The following is a 16,864-nucleotide window of genomic DNA, read 5'->3' as shown; positions in this document are numbered from 1 at the left end:
TGAGTAATATATATATATATAAGTATTACAGGATTAAGCACTAAAGTCCAGGTACACTGGTTTGCCAAGTTAGACCAATCAGCTGGCAGGAGTAGAAACGCAACCGGTTGGTTCTGCTAAACAACTGGTTAATCATACATTTTAAGATCAGTATTTGGCCAGCAAAAGCTTGACTTTAAAACGGACATGGTGTTTTTGCACAACCGCTGATCATGAGAACTGTTGTAGTGGCCTTGACCATAGCCCTTGTGGGTAAGTAATCTGCAACTTTTAAATGACTTCATTTGCATGCATATCATAGCATATCATAATTTGACAAAATTGCCACTGTAGGACATATTTAAATGAATATTACTCTTTTTCTGATATTTCAGCAAGTCAACATGTGAATCTTCGTAAGTAGTTAATCTCATTTTACTAGTGATACAATTATATTTTTCTACAGTACTGTATGTGTCTTGTGTAAAATGCTTTTTTGCACGTTTAGTTCCTGATTTGGCTGTCAGCCAGACATATGTGTACAAATATGAGGCTTTGCTCTTCAGTGGTCTTCACCAGGAAGGTCTGGCCAGAGCTGGCATTAAGATCAACAGCAAGGTTTTAATCAGTGCTGCAGCTGAGAATGTATTCCTGCTTAAGGTACCAGAACTTTTATCCCAATCTTGGAGCTTTGTTCTCTTACTGCCCACACGTAATTGAAAAGAAGCTCAATGTTTTCCCATTCGTTTCAGCTCTCGAAACCTCAGCTGTGTGAGTACAGTGATATCTGGCCCACAGATACATTTGTCGCTTCTAAGCTCACCTCAGAACTGGCTGCTCAGCTTCAGATTCCTATTAAGTTTGAGTACAACAATGGTAAGGTTGGAAGGATATTCACCCCTTCTGTCGTCCCAACTACTGTCATCAACCTGCACAGAGGAATTCTGAACATACTTCAGCTCAACCTCAAGAAGACCCAGAGCATCTATGAGGTTCAAGAGGTTAGACTCGCTGAAATTGAGTTTAATTAACAATAATACTGAGCTAGATTGAGCTGAGTCTTCTTTCTGATAAGGATGGAGTTCAAGGTATTTGCGAAACCCAGTATCTGATTAGTGAAGATGAAGAAAACAACCACACCATCATCACTAAGTCCAGGGATTTGACCCGTTGCCAAGAGAGAATCATGAAGGATGTTGGCTTGACTTACATTGAAAAGTGCACTGAATGTCAGCAGGTCAGGTCAAAAACTTATTGTCCTATCAATGCTTTAGTTTTCAGATGAGGGTCTATAGGATACTTGGGTTTGTGACCTGAAATGATAAACATATAAATGTGTTTCTTTAAATATCAATATAATCTATATATTCTTGGACAGAGGGGAAAGAGTCTCTCTGGGGTTGCAACCTACAACTACTACATAAAGCCAACTCCAACTGGTTTTGTGTTTACTGAAGCAACAGTCCAAGAGATTCACCAGTTTACACCTCATTATGAGATTGGCGATGCTACCCAGATGGAAACCAGGCAAGACGTTTGTTCATGCACTCTCAATCTGATTTAGTTATATTTGTGTACAATTTTTTGTGTTTCATTTTAATTATTTCAGACAAACCTTGACCTTTCTGGAGACTATGCCATCTCCCATAATTCCAATCAGTGCTGAATATTTAGCCCGTGGATCTTTACATTATGAATTTAGCTCTGAGACTCTCTGGAGTCCGATTCAGCTCATGAGAATCAGTAATCCACAGGCTCAAGTAAGAATATATTTAAATTATTATTTATATTATTTTTCATTTAATATCTTTAACCTCATCTTCAGTTTTTCTTAATAAATAATAGTATTTTAACTCTCTCCTTTTTGTTTTACTGGTATTCATCAAGATAGTAGATGCTCTGAATCATCTGGCAACCAAAAAACTGGAAGAAGTCCCTGAAGATGTTCCTCTGAAATATATTCAGCTCATTCAGCTTATGCGTTATGCGAGTGTGGATGCTGTTGAGGGAATCTGGTCCCAGTTTCAAACCAGACCAAATTTCAGGTACGTCAAAGTCAGTTTAACAGTCTGAAAAAGTATTTTTTTTCTTTCAAATTGTCACTCATCTTTACTTTAAGGAAATGGATCTTAGATGCTGTTCCTGCAGTTGGCACCCTAGATGCTTTAAAATTCATCAAGAAGATCTTCTTGGCAGATGAACTTTCCATCCCTGAGTTCACTCAAGTCCTTCTGGCCACTGTGCACATGGTCACTGCTAACTTGGACACCATCAAGATATACTCTGTGCGTACACTCATATCTGAAGATTGACTCAAAGCTTAAACTTATTATTTAGCATGAGAAATAATGTCTGAACTTGTTCCTTAAATGTTGCAACCAACAAAGGGTCTGGCTTTGAGTCACAAAGTTCAAGAAACACCAGTTCTACGTGATGTTGCTATGCTTGGCTATGGGACAATGATTGCCAGGTACTGCAGTGATGCTCTTGAATGCCCAGTGGAACTTTTGAAGGTAAAGACGATTCTAAATCAGGGATGGTTAACTTCGGTCCTGGCGGTCCTGGCGATTACTAGAAAGCTACAGGCTGGTGAGTTGTTATCAGAGTTAGAGATAAACTCTGCAGGACAGTGGCCCACCAGGACTGAAGTTACCTATCCCAGTTTTAAATTATTTGATTGACTGTATGTGTGGATATATGGACAACTTGCTCTTTTTCTTCCAGCCCATCCATGAGATTGTTTCTGAGGCGACTGCAAAGGCTGACATTGCAGAGGTCACCTTGATTCTGAAAGTACTGGGCAATGCCGGTCACCCTGCTAGCATTAAATACTTAACAAAGTTTTTACCAGTATTTGGGACCCAAATACCTCAATTTCCCTTGAGAGTTCAAGTGTGTGCAATTTTGGCTCTGAAGGCCGTTGCCAAAAAGGAACCAAAACTGGTTAGTCAGAGATTTTGAGTCATGCTTCGTCATACTGATCAAATGGGTTATAGTGTTTCTCAACTGTTGGGTATGTTACTCTAAAAAAGTAGTTAATTTCTAGCTACTAATTACATCTTCAACAGGGTTATTAGATTACTGTACAAATTACTCTTTCTAAAAAGTATTGCATTTCTTATTACTGATTACTTTCTAAATCCCATATCAACCTTGACCAGTTGAACAAAACAATGACAGACATGAAACTGCTCTTTTAAAGGGGTCATGAACTGAGAAATTTGACATTTCATCACACTAAAGAGGTCATCACACTATAAGAATATCCTGTAGGTTTCAGAGCTGAAAACTTCCTTGTTAGTCAGCTTTTATTGTAACCAAGCCCAGCGAACGACTCATTGTGGAATGTGTCTATCTATGATAAATAGGTAAAAGATGTGAAAGACAAATTTCTAAATTATGACAATTTTTTATGTAAAAAAAAAATGTACTAACATTATAAGTGCACCCCAGGGAATATTATAAAACTATAAAACAATGCAGTTCATGACCCCTTTAATTCTTTCAAATTAATAATATAAAATTACATAAATTATTCTGAACTGACCACAGTATTTAAAGGGAGAAGTTACATTAAAAACATTCATTTTAACATTAGACATACATTTTTTGTTAAATCCACATAATTGTTCTTTAGTCAATACAGTATTTAATGCAATTACATGTACTGCAATTAAATTACAGAAAAATTAGAGTAAACCCTTTTTTTACATTTTCAAGGGAAATAAATAAAATGACAGTAATTCATTTCTTAGTAACGCATTACACCCAACACTGGTTACTATATGCATCTCGCTTTGCATTTCAGGTCCAGAATGTAGTTCTGCAGATTTTTGTGAACAAAGATCTTCACCCAGAACTGCGCATGGTCTCATGGATTGTTCTTTTTGAGACAAAGCCAAGCTTGGGTCTGGTTATTACTCTTGCACGTGCTTTACAAAAGGAACCAAATCTACAGGTGGCCAGTCTTGTGTACTCTCACATGAAATCCTTGACAAGGAGCACATCCCCTGAGTTTGCTCTAATGTGAGTTTATTATTAACTAATATTTTTCAACATAGATTTTTAAAACTTTAACATCTAAAATCCAAACCTGCCTTTTTCAGTGCTACAGCCTGCAATGTTGCCATCAAGATACTAAGCCCAAAACTGGACAAACTTAGCTTTCTTTACAGCAAAGCAATTTTCTTGGATGGTTATGAGTGTAAGAAAGTTCCGTTGATCTATCAATGGTGTTTCTTGCCAGGAGATGGTTTCGTCTGAAAGCTTACTGATTAGTTTTGTTGTTTAGCTCCTCTCATGGTTGGTGCTGTCGGCAGTGCTTTCATTATCAACGATGCCGCCACCATCCTGCCCAGAGCTGTTGTAGCTAAAGCACGTGCTTACATTGCTGGAGCTGCAGCTGATGTGATTGAGGTGAGTAGCTATGAAGATGCAATACTTTTCAATTTTATTCTTACTTAAAACCCATACTGTACATGGCCGTAGCCAGCTATGAGGTCACCGAGGTCCGGACCTCGGTCATTTTTTTATATTCAAAAATAAAATTTCAAGCTCTCTGAATGATTAATTAGCCGTTTAAACCGCGTCATATGTGTGTTTGCAATTTATGTCGCTGCGAGAAGGTAGATCAGTGAACGGGGCTTGAGAGCGTGTTGTGAGCATAGACTGTAAAAAATGCGGCAGAGCGCTTTATGTCACTTTATTATAATTTATAAATAAAGCGCAAAAGAAACTACAAGCATGATGCAACAGCATCGTAGTTGATGTCAATTTGAAAGTCATGAAATGACCAAAAAGTGCCAATAAACTTTTTTTTCTTTTACATTTCCGATAATGGCGCGTATAATTTGCACTAAGTGCCTGTCTTTTTAGCAAAAAAGGCATCCACAACTAAATAGCTACAGTTGCACGGGTCGTTGGGCGTGCGTGAGGTGCTTGAAACTAAGTAGCTTTTGACGCGTTCGACTCGAGTTCGAATCCGCCTTTTGCCGAACTCGCTCTTCTCCCTCTTCTCCCTTTTCCCAATACACATGAGATGTAAAATGTATAGCCTAACATAAAGGTCTCTAGCGTTATATTTTGCCAACGAACTAATATCGAAACCGTGATATGGTTTTGTGCTTTATAAAACAGCACAAGACTTTAAGTATCCTATATAGGCATTATGTTTGTGCTGCGTGATTTAAAGAAAAGTGCGCACTTTGCTCACGCGATCAAAGGGTTTATTTCTTGCAAGTGAAGACATTAGGACAAAAGTATTGTAATTTTCCTATAGTGTAATGTAAAATATACTTTTGAAATATTCATTTTCATTTATTAGGCTATATGGATTTTATGTCATAGGAATAATTATAGAAATCATTATTATATTATTATACTAATTGTTTGGCATACTAAAACACCAGTTATAATGTAATGTAGACTGAAACTCTATATCATAACTAAAAAATATGTTTGAGCCCCCTTTAATGTCCAGGTACAAGTCAATGTTTTTTATTTGTGCACAGTTCATGGGTTGAAGCCCGTTGAAGCTCTTAATTTTGAGCTCTCAAAGAGCACCAGATTGATGCATTTAACCTTAAAATGTACAAAATTTTCTTGCGGGGGAGCATGCCCCCGAACCCCCCTAGAGGGACAGAGGTTTACCCAACATAGTTTTACAAAATCCTATATGGGAAAGATCTATCATTTATGAACTTTACTCCAGCATAGTACAACAAAGTTCCTTTTTAGTCAGTAAACTAAAACTCTTAATGCAAAATTAAAATGTCCTTGGACAAACTATACATTTGGCCTGCCTAAGGGGGGGCCTACAAGACATTGATTGTGCCCAGGGGCCTCTGAATTCTTAATCCGGCCCTGCACCTCACCTCGGACCTCACTAATTTTCAAACCCTGGTTACGGCCTTGATACTGTACCTAATTTAAGTATTTTATTTCAGGTTGGCATCAGAACTGACGGAATTCAGGAGGCTCTTCTGAAATCTCCATTTCTGTATGAGGACAGGCAGTCCAGGATGAAACAAGTGCTTAAGACTGTAAGTGTGGCATATTATAAATGTAATTTATGCAGTTTTTCTTAACAGCTACGTATATTTTTGGTCTATTTGTTATACTGCAGTTAAAAGCATTCAAGGCCCTACCAAAGAAGCAGCCCTTGGGCTCGATCTATGTGAAGCTTCTTGGACAAGAGATCGCTTTTGCAAATGTTGGCAAAGCAGTTATTGAACAGGTGTGTTGTAGTAATATAATTTCATATAAACTTAGGCTGTGTTCACACTTGGCAGGTTGGGTTCAATTAAAATGAACCCTGATGCGATTGCTCTGTTAGTGCGGTTCATTTTAATAAGTGTGAAAGCTGCCACCCGAACCCTGGTGCGCACCAAACAAGTGGACCGAAACCCCCAGTGGTCTCAAGTGGAATGCTGTTTTGACTTTTTTCCACATTTTATAATCTTTGTGAGTTCTCAACTGAAAAATACAATCATATGTATGCACATACAACAAGCCCATTTAGCCCAAAACACAGTATTGTTTTGAATGTTGTATGAGATCCGTTGCAAAATATATGCCATAAAGCCTTTTTTATTATTTTTAGGTTCTGTGTTAAAAATTACAATGTGAATGCTAAGCAAACCTAAAAGTTAGGGATGCACCGATTGGGAAATTCTGGGCCGATACCGATACCGATGTTTAACATAACAACTTGGCCGATGGCCGATGCCGATGCCGATGTTTTTTCTTTTTGTTATTTATTCCTTCTTTTGTGCCACTGAAACATACAAGTCTTTCGGCTCTTGATCACACTATCCTAGAATGAGCACAAATTCAATCAGACCAAGCAATTTATGAAACAAAAAAAACCTTTAATGTCACTTTCTGGTTGACAGTTATAACCTTATTTATAAGTTCTTTTTCAGTTGTTATGAGGAGCAATATGAGAGAGAAATTTGGTAATCATTGTCTGACCCAACAAAAAAAACATTATAATATTCATTTTATTTTTCGTGTTCGCATTTATGAGGGAAAAAACACGGGTGAATGTTCATATTAAATTTTAAACGCGCACGCGCTCTTCTGCGAGAGAGAGAGAGAGCCCCGACCGCGCGCGCGCTCTCACTCACTATTCAGAGCGGTCAAGCTTCCCCGTACTTTTTGACAAGCGTCCTTGACAGGGAGGCCAGAGCTTCTTTGCAGCTCAAGTCGGCGGCGGTGTGTAGTTAACGCTCTATCTGTTGACGGCGCTGAGGGAAAAGCTCCCGCCACTGGAAGAAGCGGTCGCCGCCCATTTGTGTCCTCCTGCGCACCCATCAAAGCCGTGCAGAACGTCTTCAGCACTCGCGGATCGTGCATACTCCGCCGCTTCTTCTGCTACACACCATGGTCGTTCTTTTCTCGAGAAAAGGAGTTTTCTCATAGAAAAATAAATAAATAAATGCGTCATTGTACCCAGCACTTCTGAAAATGCACTTCCGAATGCGTCTCTGTCCCCAGCATATCAAACCAAACTGACGCCCATGTGACATCGGCGAATGTCATTTTTATTTCCCGATGGCCGATGGCAGTTAACGAGGCAAATATCGGCCGTTACCGATGTTCAGCCGATGCATCGGTGCATCCCTACTAAAAGTATGATTTTCTTGTTGGTCCTGACAAAAAAGAACCAAGAGAACCAAACTACAAGTGTGAACACATTCTAAAACGCTGTCATATGAAATGATTTGCATTGTCTTAAAGAAGAATGTTCAACATGGGGCTAACAATCAAATTTTGTCTACAGTTTACTACTGGAGGCTATATGCCAGAGCTGGCAGGGAAAACACTTAAAGCAATGCAGAATGGCATTGCTTTTAAATATGCCAAGCCCCTGCTGGTGGCTGAAGTACGTCGCATCTTCCCATCCGTTGCTGGTGTACCCATGGAGTTTAGTGTGTACACTGCTGCTGTTGCCTCTGCTAATCTGAAGGGTAAAACAGTCTAAAAAGCACAGTAGTCAGTTAAAAGTTTTTCTCTTTGGGAAAAGAGAAATACACACATAAATGTACCTTTTAACTTCTTTCTTATTGCCATCATGTCCAGTCCAGGCTATTATTACACCACCTCTAACTGAAACCATCAGTGTTGCTCATCTGATGAAGATGGATGTGAAGTTAACTGCTGAAGTTTCACCGAGCATTGCCTTACAGACTTTTGCTGTAATGGGACTGAACACTGGCTTCATTCAAGCTGCTTCCATGGCCAGAGGAAACATCAGTACATGTTTTCCTCTAAAAGTGGAAGTAAAGTTTGACATCCCAAATGCTAATTTTAAGATACAGGCCTTTCCTATTGTACTTCCGGTGCATGCTGTGACTGCACGGTACAGAATATTTTGAGTAGTCCTTCACCACTGTCTGTATCATTTCACCACTGTCTTTCTCATAACTCAAGTGGCATTTTGTGCTTTTTGTCTTACACTAGCTTTGAAACTTTGGTAGCAGCCAGAAACATTAAGGAGGTTAATGCAGAGAGAATTACACCCATTGTACCAGAGGCGGTACTTGTGCAACATTCCCAAGAAACACTTACCTCCATGATTTCACCTGGAGATTTGGTAAGATACTGTAAAAAGATATACATATATGTTAAAAAAGAGAGCTTCTAAGGATTTGTTTTATTCATCCAAACAGTCATCTGAAACCGTTAACCATTTGGCATCTGTCAAGCCACCTGCCGAGGAACCTGAATTGAGGACTATTGTTCCAGTTCACAGAACTCTTTGTTCTGTTGTACCTCACATTGGAGTCAAAGCATGCATGGAGATTATGTCCTGTAATGCTGACTTCATCAAAAACACCACCCTTTATAACATGATTGGAACGCATGGAGTACATATTAACATAGCTCGAGGCAAGTATCTGAAATCAAAACTATATAAATTACATCTTCAGAATTTGTCCAGAACTATAACATTTTGTTATCTTATTTATTTATTTATTGACAGCTGACGGTCCTGCTGTTGAGGGACTAGAGCTAGAGGTCCAACTGGGTCCAAGAGCTGCTAAAAAGCTCCTTAAAGAAATCAACATTGTTGACGCAGACACTCCCAAGGTCAAGATTCCATTCCACCTGGAGGGTGGACAGAGGAACAATAACTCCAGGTTCTTCAACCATAATGTGTTGTTTTCCCCTAGTAGCACCAGCAGCCGGAGAATTAGTTCCAGCAGTTCTGTTCGCTTTTCCAACTCTCATCTGTTCAAAGTGAGTTTTTATCATTATGACAAAGGTAATTTCAGGATTTTCTATCTATTATGCCACCCACACACTACACAACTTTGAAAGTCGTTAGATTATTGTTCTTTTCATACTACACAACTATCATATCCAATGTCATTTCCAGTTAAAATACATTTCACAATACAGGACTTGGACCCAGACAGGTCAAGATATTTAACCTGCTAAATTATTCTATAATTAATTATTTTAATTATAATTAGCCTAAATATCTCTCAGGCATCAGCCACCAATAAAAACAATAATTTGCTGAAGTCAATGTTTTAGTGTTTTACTTTTAAAACTTTATTTTCATTCTCGATCACAAGGAACTCTCCAGTGGACAAAGCAGTGAACGTTTTAAGGCTGTTCAAGAGGTTGTATGACATAGTTCCAATCAGCATATTCTTGGATAAACCCTTTTCTATTTTTAAAACTTTTTTATAGCAAATAATTGGTAAATGTCTTTACATTGCTGAAGGCTAGATTCATTGGGGACTCAGTTCCTCCAGTGGTCGCTATCATTGCACGAGTTGTGAGAGTTGATCGCAAGTTGTTGGGGTACCAGTTTGTTGCTTACCTGGACAGATCCACCTCAAGAGTGCAGATCATTGTGGTCTCCATTGCAGTGAATGACAACTGGAGGATGTGTGCAAATGGCATTCTGCTGAGCAAGCACAAAGTTGCTGTAAGAAATTTAATGAAATCGGTTTAGGTTTAATTACCACTTTCTGTTATGTTAAGGGATACAATCTTGCTCCTGGATGGCCAGTGTTGTGTAGAGTTTAGCTTCAACCTGCCTGAACACAATTGTGTTTAGTAATCCTGTTTAAGTAGGATTGGAGCCTAACTCTAAAGGATACTGGCCAGTACTGGACAATCTATCACTCTACAAAATGTGCCTCTATCTAGGCAAGGATTGCCTGGGGTGCAGAGTGCCAACAATATGCAATATCCATCAACGCAGGGATTGGCCACCATGGTTCAAGTCCTATGGCCTATCTCAAAGTGAAGTCTGAGAAGGTGCCCAGAATTATTACCACCTATGTCAAGAGGTTTGGTTACTCTTCATTTCGCAAAGGTTACACTTCATAAAGGTCAAAGAATAAATACATTTTTATTTTTATTTCCTATTCAAGTTTGGCTGAATACATTCCTGGTGCAGCTCAAATCACTGGATTGGCCATTAGCTATGAAAAAAACACAGAGAGACAGATTGAACTGTTCATAATTGTCCGAACTGAAAGGACCATGAACATCATTATTAAGACCCCAAAGGTAAGCAACAATCTAATGTTTGGTATACTATGCCTTTTTTAAAAGCAATTTATGAAATGTATGACTTTGCAGATGACCATGTCAAAGGCAAACTTGGTTCTTCCAATCGCTTTGCCTTTTGAGGCTGTCCATGCCTATCCAGAAGATGTCATGAACATAATTCGAAACCTTTATACAGAGGCTAGTTCAGGTTTGTAAAGTGTAATAAGTGGCCTTTCGTTTTTTTGTAAATTGATATTTTTTCACAAAATGTTTTGTTTTTCTCACTGTTTAGCTAAATGCAGTAAGGTCAGAAACAACTTGGCTACGTTTAACCGTAGAGTATACAACTATGAAATTCCCCTTTCCTGCTACCAAGTCTTGGTTCAAGACTGCACTTCAGAACTTAAATTCGTAGTTCTAATGAAAAAAGAGAATGTCTTTGCACATGAAAACTTAAACATTAAGGTGTCAGACATGTAAGTCCAGCTTACTGATATTACTAGTTTGATTATTAAAAAGCAACCTTACTGCAATATTAATTGTTTTCTTCCACAACAGTGATGTTGACATGTACCACCAGGAGAGTGCAGTGAAGGTTAAAATGAATGGAATTGAAGTGCCAACCAAAAATATTTCTTACCAGCACCCAACAGGTTGAAGTTTTCTACACATTAATTTGGTATACAAGTCTGTTGCTTGCATTAGCAATTACATTTTTAGACTTGACATGCATTTAAAAAAAAAAGTATTTCAAATGCATTTTATGCAATTAAATATAACGTTTAATGGGATGCTGGTTAATGCCTTGGGAAGGAAGTCTTGGTGTGTTCTCCTGAACATTTATTAGGCTTTTTTTATGTAGGATCCATACGAATTGAACAGAAAGGTCAAGGTATTGCTCTCTATGCACCAGGCCATGGTCTTCAAGAGGTCTATTATTCCACTGACCAGTGGAAGGTAAGACATAACTTGACAGACAAGAAAATGGGGTCATTCTATGAAACTATTGACTTAAATAGTTTTTTCAACATTTTCAACATTCAACAAAATTTTAAACTTTCATTCAGACGTTTAAGATCTTGTCTTGTGTTTTTCTGTTCCTATTGTTTCTGTGTTCACTGCTTATATTCAGTTCCTGTGTTAGGTTTTGTCGTCCTTTGTAGTCCTTTTGTTGATTAGTTCCCCTGTTCATTAGTCTTGATTGTTCCCAGGTGAGTCTTGTTATTTTGTTAACCCATGTGTATCCCATGTTCTTTGTCAGGTCTTGTCCAGTGTTAGCTGTTTCACTCAGTTTTGTCCCTTGTTGCTCTGAGATTTTAGCTCTGCCCCTGATGTTCCGTGCTTTGCTTTTAGTTTGAGTTTTGAATCCCGTAGTTTGAGTTTGTGCTTTATTTTTGTAAATAAATAACACAATGAATTTGGATCCGGCTCTCATGCACTGGAAAGGACTGGGGAACTTCTCTCACTGGAACGGACTCGGGAGCATCTCTTACTGGAACAGACTCAAGATTTTTTTCCACTGGAACGGTGGCTGTGGCTGGCAAGCTGGTTCTCTTCTCGCTCTCTCCCAGTCCCTGTACTCCCTAAATGTCCCTCGAGCTCTGTCTCCGGAGGTTGACACAGGCTGGTGTCGTCATAGTGGATGAGATGTTGTAAATCCAGGAACGCCTGTGTGTGTGTCTCTCGAGGGACTGGTTCCCCTACGAGAGGAGGAGAATTTTCACTGCTGCTAGATCCATAGTTTGGTGGGCTATAGTATAGACCTTTCCTGATCCCGCCCCCCTCTCTCTCCCACTTAGCTTCCTGTCTACTCAATAGTATCCTATCGCAGTAAAGATAAAAACACCAAAAATAAATCTTTAAAAAAATATATACATACATATAAATAATGTATGTACAATATGGAATGTGCCTTTAGGCTAAATCATTTTAAAATATGCTAGGGTATAACAGGATTGACAGTTTTACAGTTTAACTTGAAAATAGTCAGGTCCCAAAATAGATAAATAGCCCTGGATAAGATGCAGTAGGCATTTTTGAGGAAAAGTACTTCAAGTGTTGTTTCTATATGATTTTTAGGTGCTGAATCCATTTCTGCCGTATAACAAGTTGTAAACATCACTGTTTTGTCATAAACAATAAAAACAAAATGGCTGCCAAAAAAAAAAGTTTTAATGCATTTATTACAGTTTAAACATTAAACATTAGAACTAAAACTATGCATTCTCAGAATATTTAAACATGTAAACAATGAAAAAACAACATTAACATGAAAGGGATAGTTTTTAATGGCTGCTGGAATTATGCCAAGGAACACTAGGAAGCATATATCAGTGGAAATATGCAATTATGCCCAGCCCGAAGGGGGGGGACTTGGAATACACATGACCCCAGGGGGCTGCATATTGAGAATCACTGGGGTGTCCAGCTGCAGGTGGAATATTTCAAACCCAGGGGTGGCAAGGTAGCTTGCCGAGGGAAAGACACATGCTCAGAGAGGCTTACAGTGGACTACACACGTGGGGGTCGCCCAGAGGCCGTGTTAGGTGTCGCCCAGCCTGCAGATCTACATGTGTCTGTTAGCGAGGCGCCATGCGCTAGAGCCCAAGAGGATGCCACACTCCGGGTGGAGCAGGCTGTCACATCAAGGGGGCATGGTCGACCTTGCTGCTGATAAGCCAAAGCAATGGCGTCCACTATCCAGTGAGACAACCTTTGCTTGGAGAGAGCCTTTCCCTTCAGCTTCCCACCATGACAGACAAAGAGCTGGTCTGAAGTCCTGAAACAATGCATCCTGTCTACGTAAGCATGGAGGGTGCGTACTGGACAGAGCAGTGCCAAGGCTGGGTCTGCATCCTCCAAGGGCAGCGCTTGCAGGTTCACCACCTGGTCTCGAAAGGGTGTGGTGGGAACCTTGGGCACATATCCAGGCCGGGGTCTCAGGATCACGTAAGAGTTAGCCGGTCCAAATTCCAGGCACGCTTCGTCACCCGAAAATGCCTGCAGGTCCCCTACCCTCTTGATGGAGGCCAATGCAACCAGGAGCACTGTCTTCATTGACAGGAACTTAAGCTCCACTGATTGCAAAGGCTCAAAGGGAGCACTCTGCAGAGCAGTTAAAACCACAGAGAGGTCCCAAGAGGGAACGAGAGGAGGGCGAGGAGGATTCAGTCTCCTCGCTCCTCTCAGGAAACTGATGATCAGGTCGTGCTTTCCAATGCACTTACCATCAACTGCATCATGATGTGTGGCAATAGCGGCACCATACACTTTCAGGGTGGAGGGAGACAACCTTCGCTCCAACCCTTCTTGCAAGAAGGAAAGCACGACACTGATCGGGCCTTTCGTGGGTTCTTTAAGTTTAGAAGAACACCAGTTGACAAAGAGGTTCCACTTCAACGCATAGGCATGTCTCGTGGACGATGCTCTAGTCTAGCGGAAGTGATGGTAGCCACCACCGCTGGTGGTAGGGTACTCAAACCTGCCTCGTCCCGTCCAGGAACCACACATGGAGGTTTCAAAGATCGGGACGAGGGTGCCATAGGGTGCCCCGTCCCTGAGAAAGCAGGTTCTTTCTCAGAGGAATTGGCCAGGGAGGTGCTGTCGCGAAGAGTACTAGTTCTTGGAACCAGGTGCGGTTGAGCCAATACGGGGCAACCAAAATTACCTGCTCCTCGTCCTCCCTGATCTTGCGCAAAGTCTACGTAAGAAGGCTCACTGGGGGAAAACGCATACTTGCGGAGGCCCCGCGGCCAGCTGTGCGCCAGTGCATCCGTGCCGAGCGTGCCCTCGGTCAGAGAATAAAACAGGTCACAGTGGCAAGAGTCGTGGGAGGCAAACAGATCTACCTGTGCGTCCCCGAACTGATCCCAAATCAGATGAACCGACTGGGGATGGAGTCCCCATTCTCCAGCGAGAGGCCGAAACCGAGACATATCAGCTGCACGGTTCAGGTCTCCCGGGATATAAATGGCTGGAAGCGACCTCAGATGCTTCTGACTCAATATGAGGAGGTGGCAGGCGAGTTGCGACATACGGCGGGAGCGCAGACCACCTTGTCGGTTGATGTACGCTACTGTGGCGGTATTGTCTGATTGGACTAATACGTGCTGACCCCTGAGCAACGCACAGAAGCGGTGCAGGGTGAGACGTACAGCCAGCAACTCGAGGCAATTGACATGCCAAAGGCGCTGGGGTCTTGTCCAGGAGCCTGCGGCAGCATGTCCATTGCACATGGCGCCCTAGCCCATTATGGAGGCATCTGTTGATACAACAACATGCCAGGAAACTCGTTCTATGGGCACTCCAGCCCATAGAAAACTGAGGTTCGTCCACGGGGTGAAGGTCTGACGGCAGTCACTGGGACTCGGAGCGTGCCGTGTTGCCATGCCCACCTCGGGACTTGATCGCGAAGCCAAAGCTGAAGCGGTCTCATATGAAGCAAGCCGAGCGACGTTACTGCGGCTGCGGATGCCATATGCCCCAGGAGCCTCTGAAATAGTTTCAGTGGAACCGCACTCTTGCCCTCGAACTGACGAAGGCAAATTAGCAGTGACTGCGCGCGCACGCTCATAAGCTGCACGCACATGGCGACCGAGTCGATTTCCATACCGAGAAAAGAGATCCTCTGCACGGAGCAGAGTTTGCTCTTCTCCCAGTTGACCCGAAGGCCCAGACAAGCTAGGTGCCGCAGCACTAGGTCCCTGTGTTCGCAAACCTTGTCTCGAGAGTGAGCTAGGATCAGCCAGTCGTCGAGAGGAACAAGGGCTGCCTCGACAACCTTTGTGAAGACGCGAAGAGACAGGGCTAGCCCGAAAGGGAGAACCGCGCACTGGTATGCCTGCCCCTCGAATTATATATATATATATATATATATATATATATATATATATATATATATATATATACTGGTATGCCTCATTTGCATATGTAAACATGACATTTCAGAAAACTTGTAATACAAAAAATGTCTGTCTCTATGTAAGTGAAAAACTGGAAAGGTTTTATGGTGATATCTATAACTTAAATTTTTTACCCTATCCACCTGTAGTGTTTTGGCTGTGAATAATGCACCTATTGTTTCAATGACAATTACAAGAAAATGGGACCCTTATTTCAATGTTATACGGTGGATCCTTATTCAGGAGACATTGAACTTTCTAAAAATGTGGTATAACAACTTTTCCTCAAAAATGCCTACAGGGTTACACAATCTTGAAGATTCGGACCTGACTAAAACATTGGATTCAAGGATTGGTTCTGTCCTTTTAAAAGGACAAATATGATGGTAACAGGGTTGAGACAGTTTTAAATTTTGATTTCACTTTATTTTGACGGTCCCTTTAACAAATTCTGTTGACTTTAAGTAACGTTGCACCTACATGTTTATTAACTCTCATTAGAGTGTTAGTACAGTATTAGTAGACTGGTAGGGTTAGGATTAGAATTAGTTGCCATATAGGTGTAAAGTCACTTATAGTCAGTAGAATGTCTGTTGGAGGACAATCACAATTAAGTGTAAGCAGATAATAAGCAGACAGTCTTAACAGATACTCCAATGAGACTTAGTTGACACGTAGATGCAAAGTTACTTATAGTCAACAGAATGTTCAAAAGGCATCATAAAAATAAAAGTGCTACCCAATTTTTTATATAATGCACAATGTCAACTGAAATATAAATATGATACAAATTATTTATTGTACAAGACAGATGGTTATTACCATCCATTGTAAGACAAATAGAGGTTTCCCCGATTTTGCAGATTTATGTTGCGGACTGGATGAAGGGACAGACTTGTGGCCTCTGTGGAAAGGCTGATGGAGAGATCAGACAGGAGTATCGTACACCCAGTGGATATCTGACCAAGAGCTCAGTCAGCTTTGCCCACTCATGGGTGCTTCCTGCTGAGAGCTGCCGTGATGCCAGCCGTAAGTGTTTTACTGCTTATTCTGTGACAACAATTTACTCCAATAAATTGATTTTATTGAATACCATCTTCCCCAGAGTGTCACATGAAGCTTGAAACTGTGGAACTGGAGAAGCAGAGATCAAATAGGCAAGAATCCAAATGCTACTCTGTTGAGCCTGTGTTGCATTGCCTGCCTGGCTGTCTGCCAATTAGGACTAGTCATATCACTGTTGGATACTACTGCCTGCCTTCTAGTAAGACCTTCATCCACCGAATTTTCATGCAGTATTTCACAGATTTTTTTCAGTATCTAGTTTCATGGGATGCTTTTGTTTCAGACCTAAAATCCAACCTTTCTGCAAATTTGAGCAGCAATGAGAAGACTGAAGACCTGAGAGAAACTGCAGAAGCCCACATGGCCTGTTACTGTACAGAGGGGTGTGTTTAACTGCTGGATCA

General features: G+C 40.9%; 1 protein-coding gene across 1 annotated transcript; it reads left to right on the top strand.

The window, feature by feature from the left end:
• Positions 1-212: 212 nt before the first annotated feature.
• On the top strand, positions 213-16,853 carry vtg8 (vitellogenin 8; the record flags this gene model as incomplete). The annotated part of the gene is made up of 26 exons (XM_081384864.1): positions 213-252; positions 488-639; positions 732-980; positions 1,055-1,216; positions 1,358-1,506; positions 1,589-1,739; positions 1,867-2,024; positions 2,099-2,264; positions 2,704-2,829; positions 3,788-4,005; positions 4,086-4,183; positions 4,271-4,395; positions 5,925-6,020; positions 6,104-6,214; positions 7,763-7,949; positions 8,062-8,341; positions 8,443-8,575; positions 8,688-8,871; positions 8,966-9,222; positions 10,585-10,702; positions 10,787-10,970; positions 11,053-11,147; positions 11,357-11,451; positions 16,259-16,424; positions 16,501-16,659; positions 16,744-16,853. The coding sequence occupies 26 exons, from the start codon at positions 213-215 to the stop codon at positions 16,851-16,853; spliced, it is 3,969 nt and encodes a 1,322-aa protein (XP_081240990.1).
• Between the last annotated feature and the right edge of the window lie 11 nt (positions 16,854-16,864).

This window comes from Scardinius erythrophthalmus (assembly GCF_964197995.2).
Source record: "Scardinius erythrophthalmus genome assembly, chromosome: 14".
Lineage (NCBI taxonomy): Eukaryota > Metazoa > Chordata > Actinopteri > Cypriniformes > Leuciscidae > Scardinius > Scardinius erythrophthalmus.
This window is presented reverse-complemented; position numbering and strand designations above follow the sequence as displayed.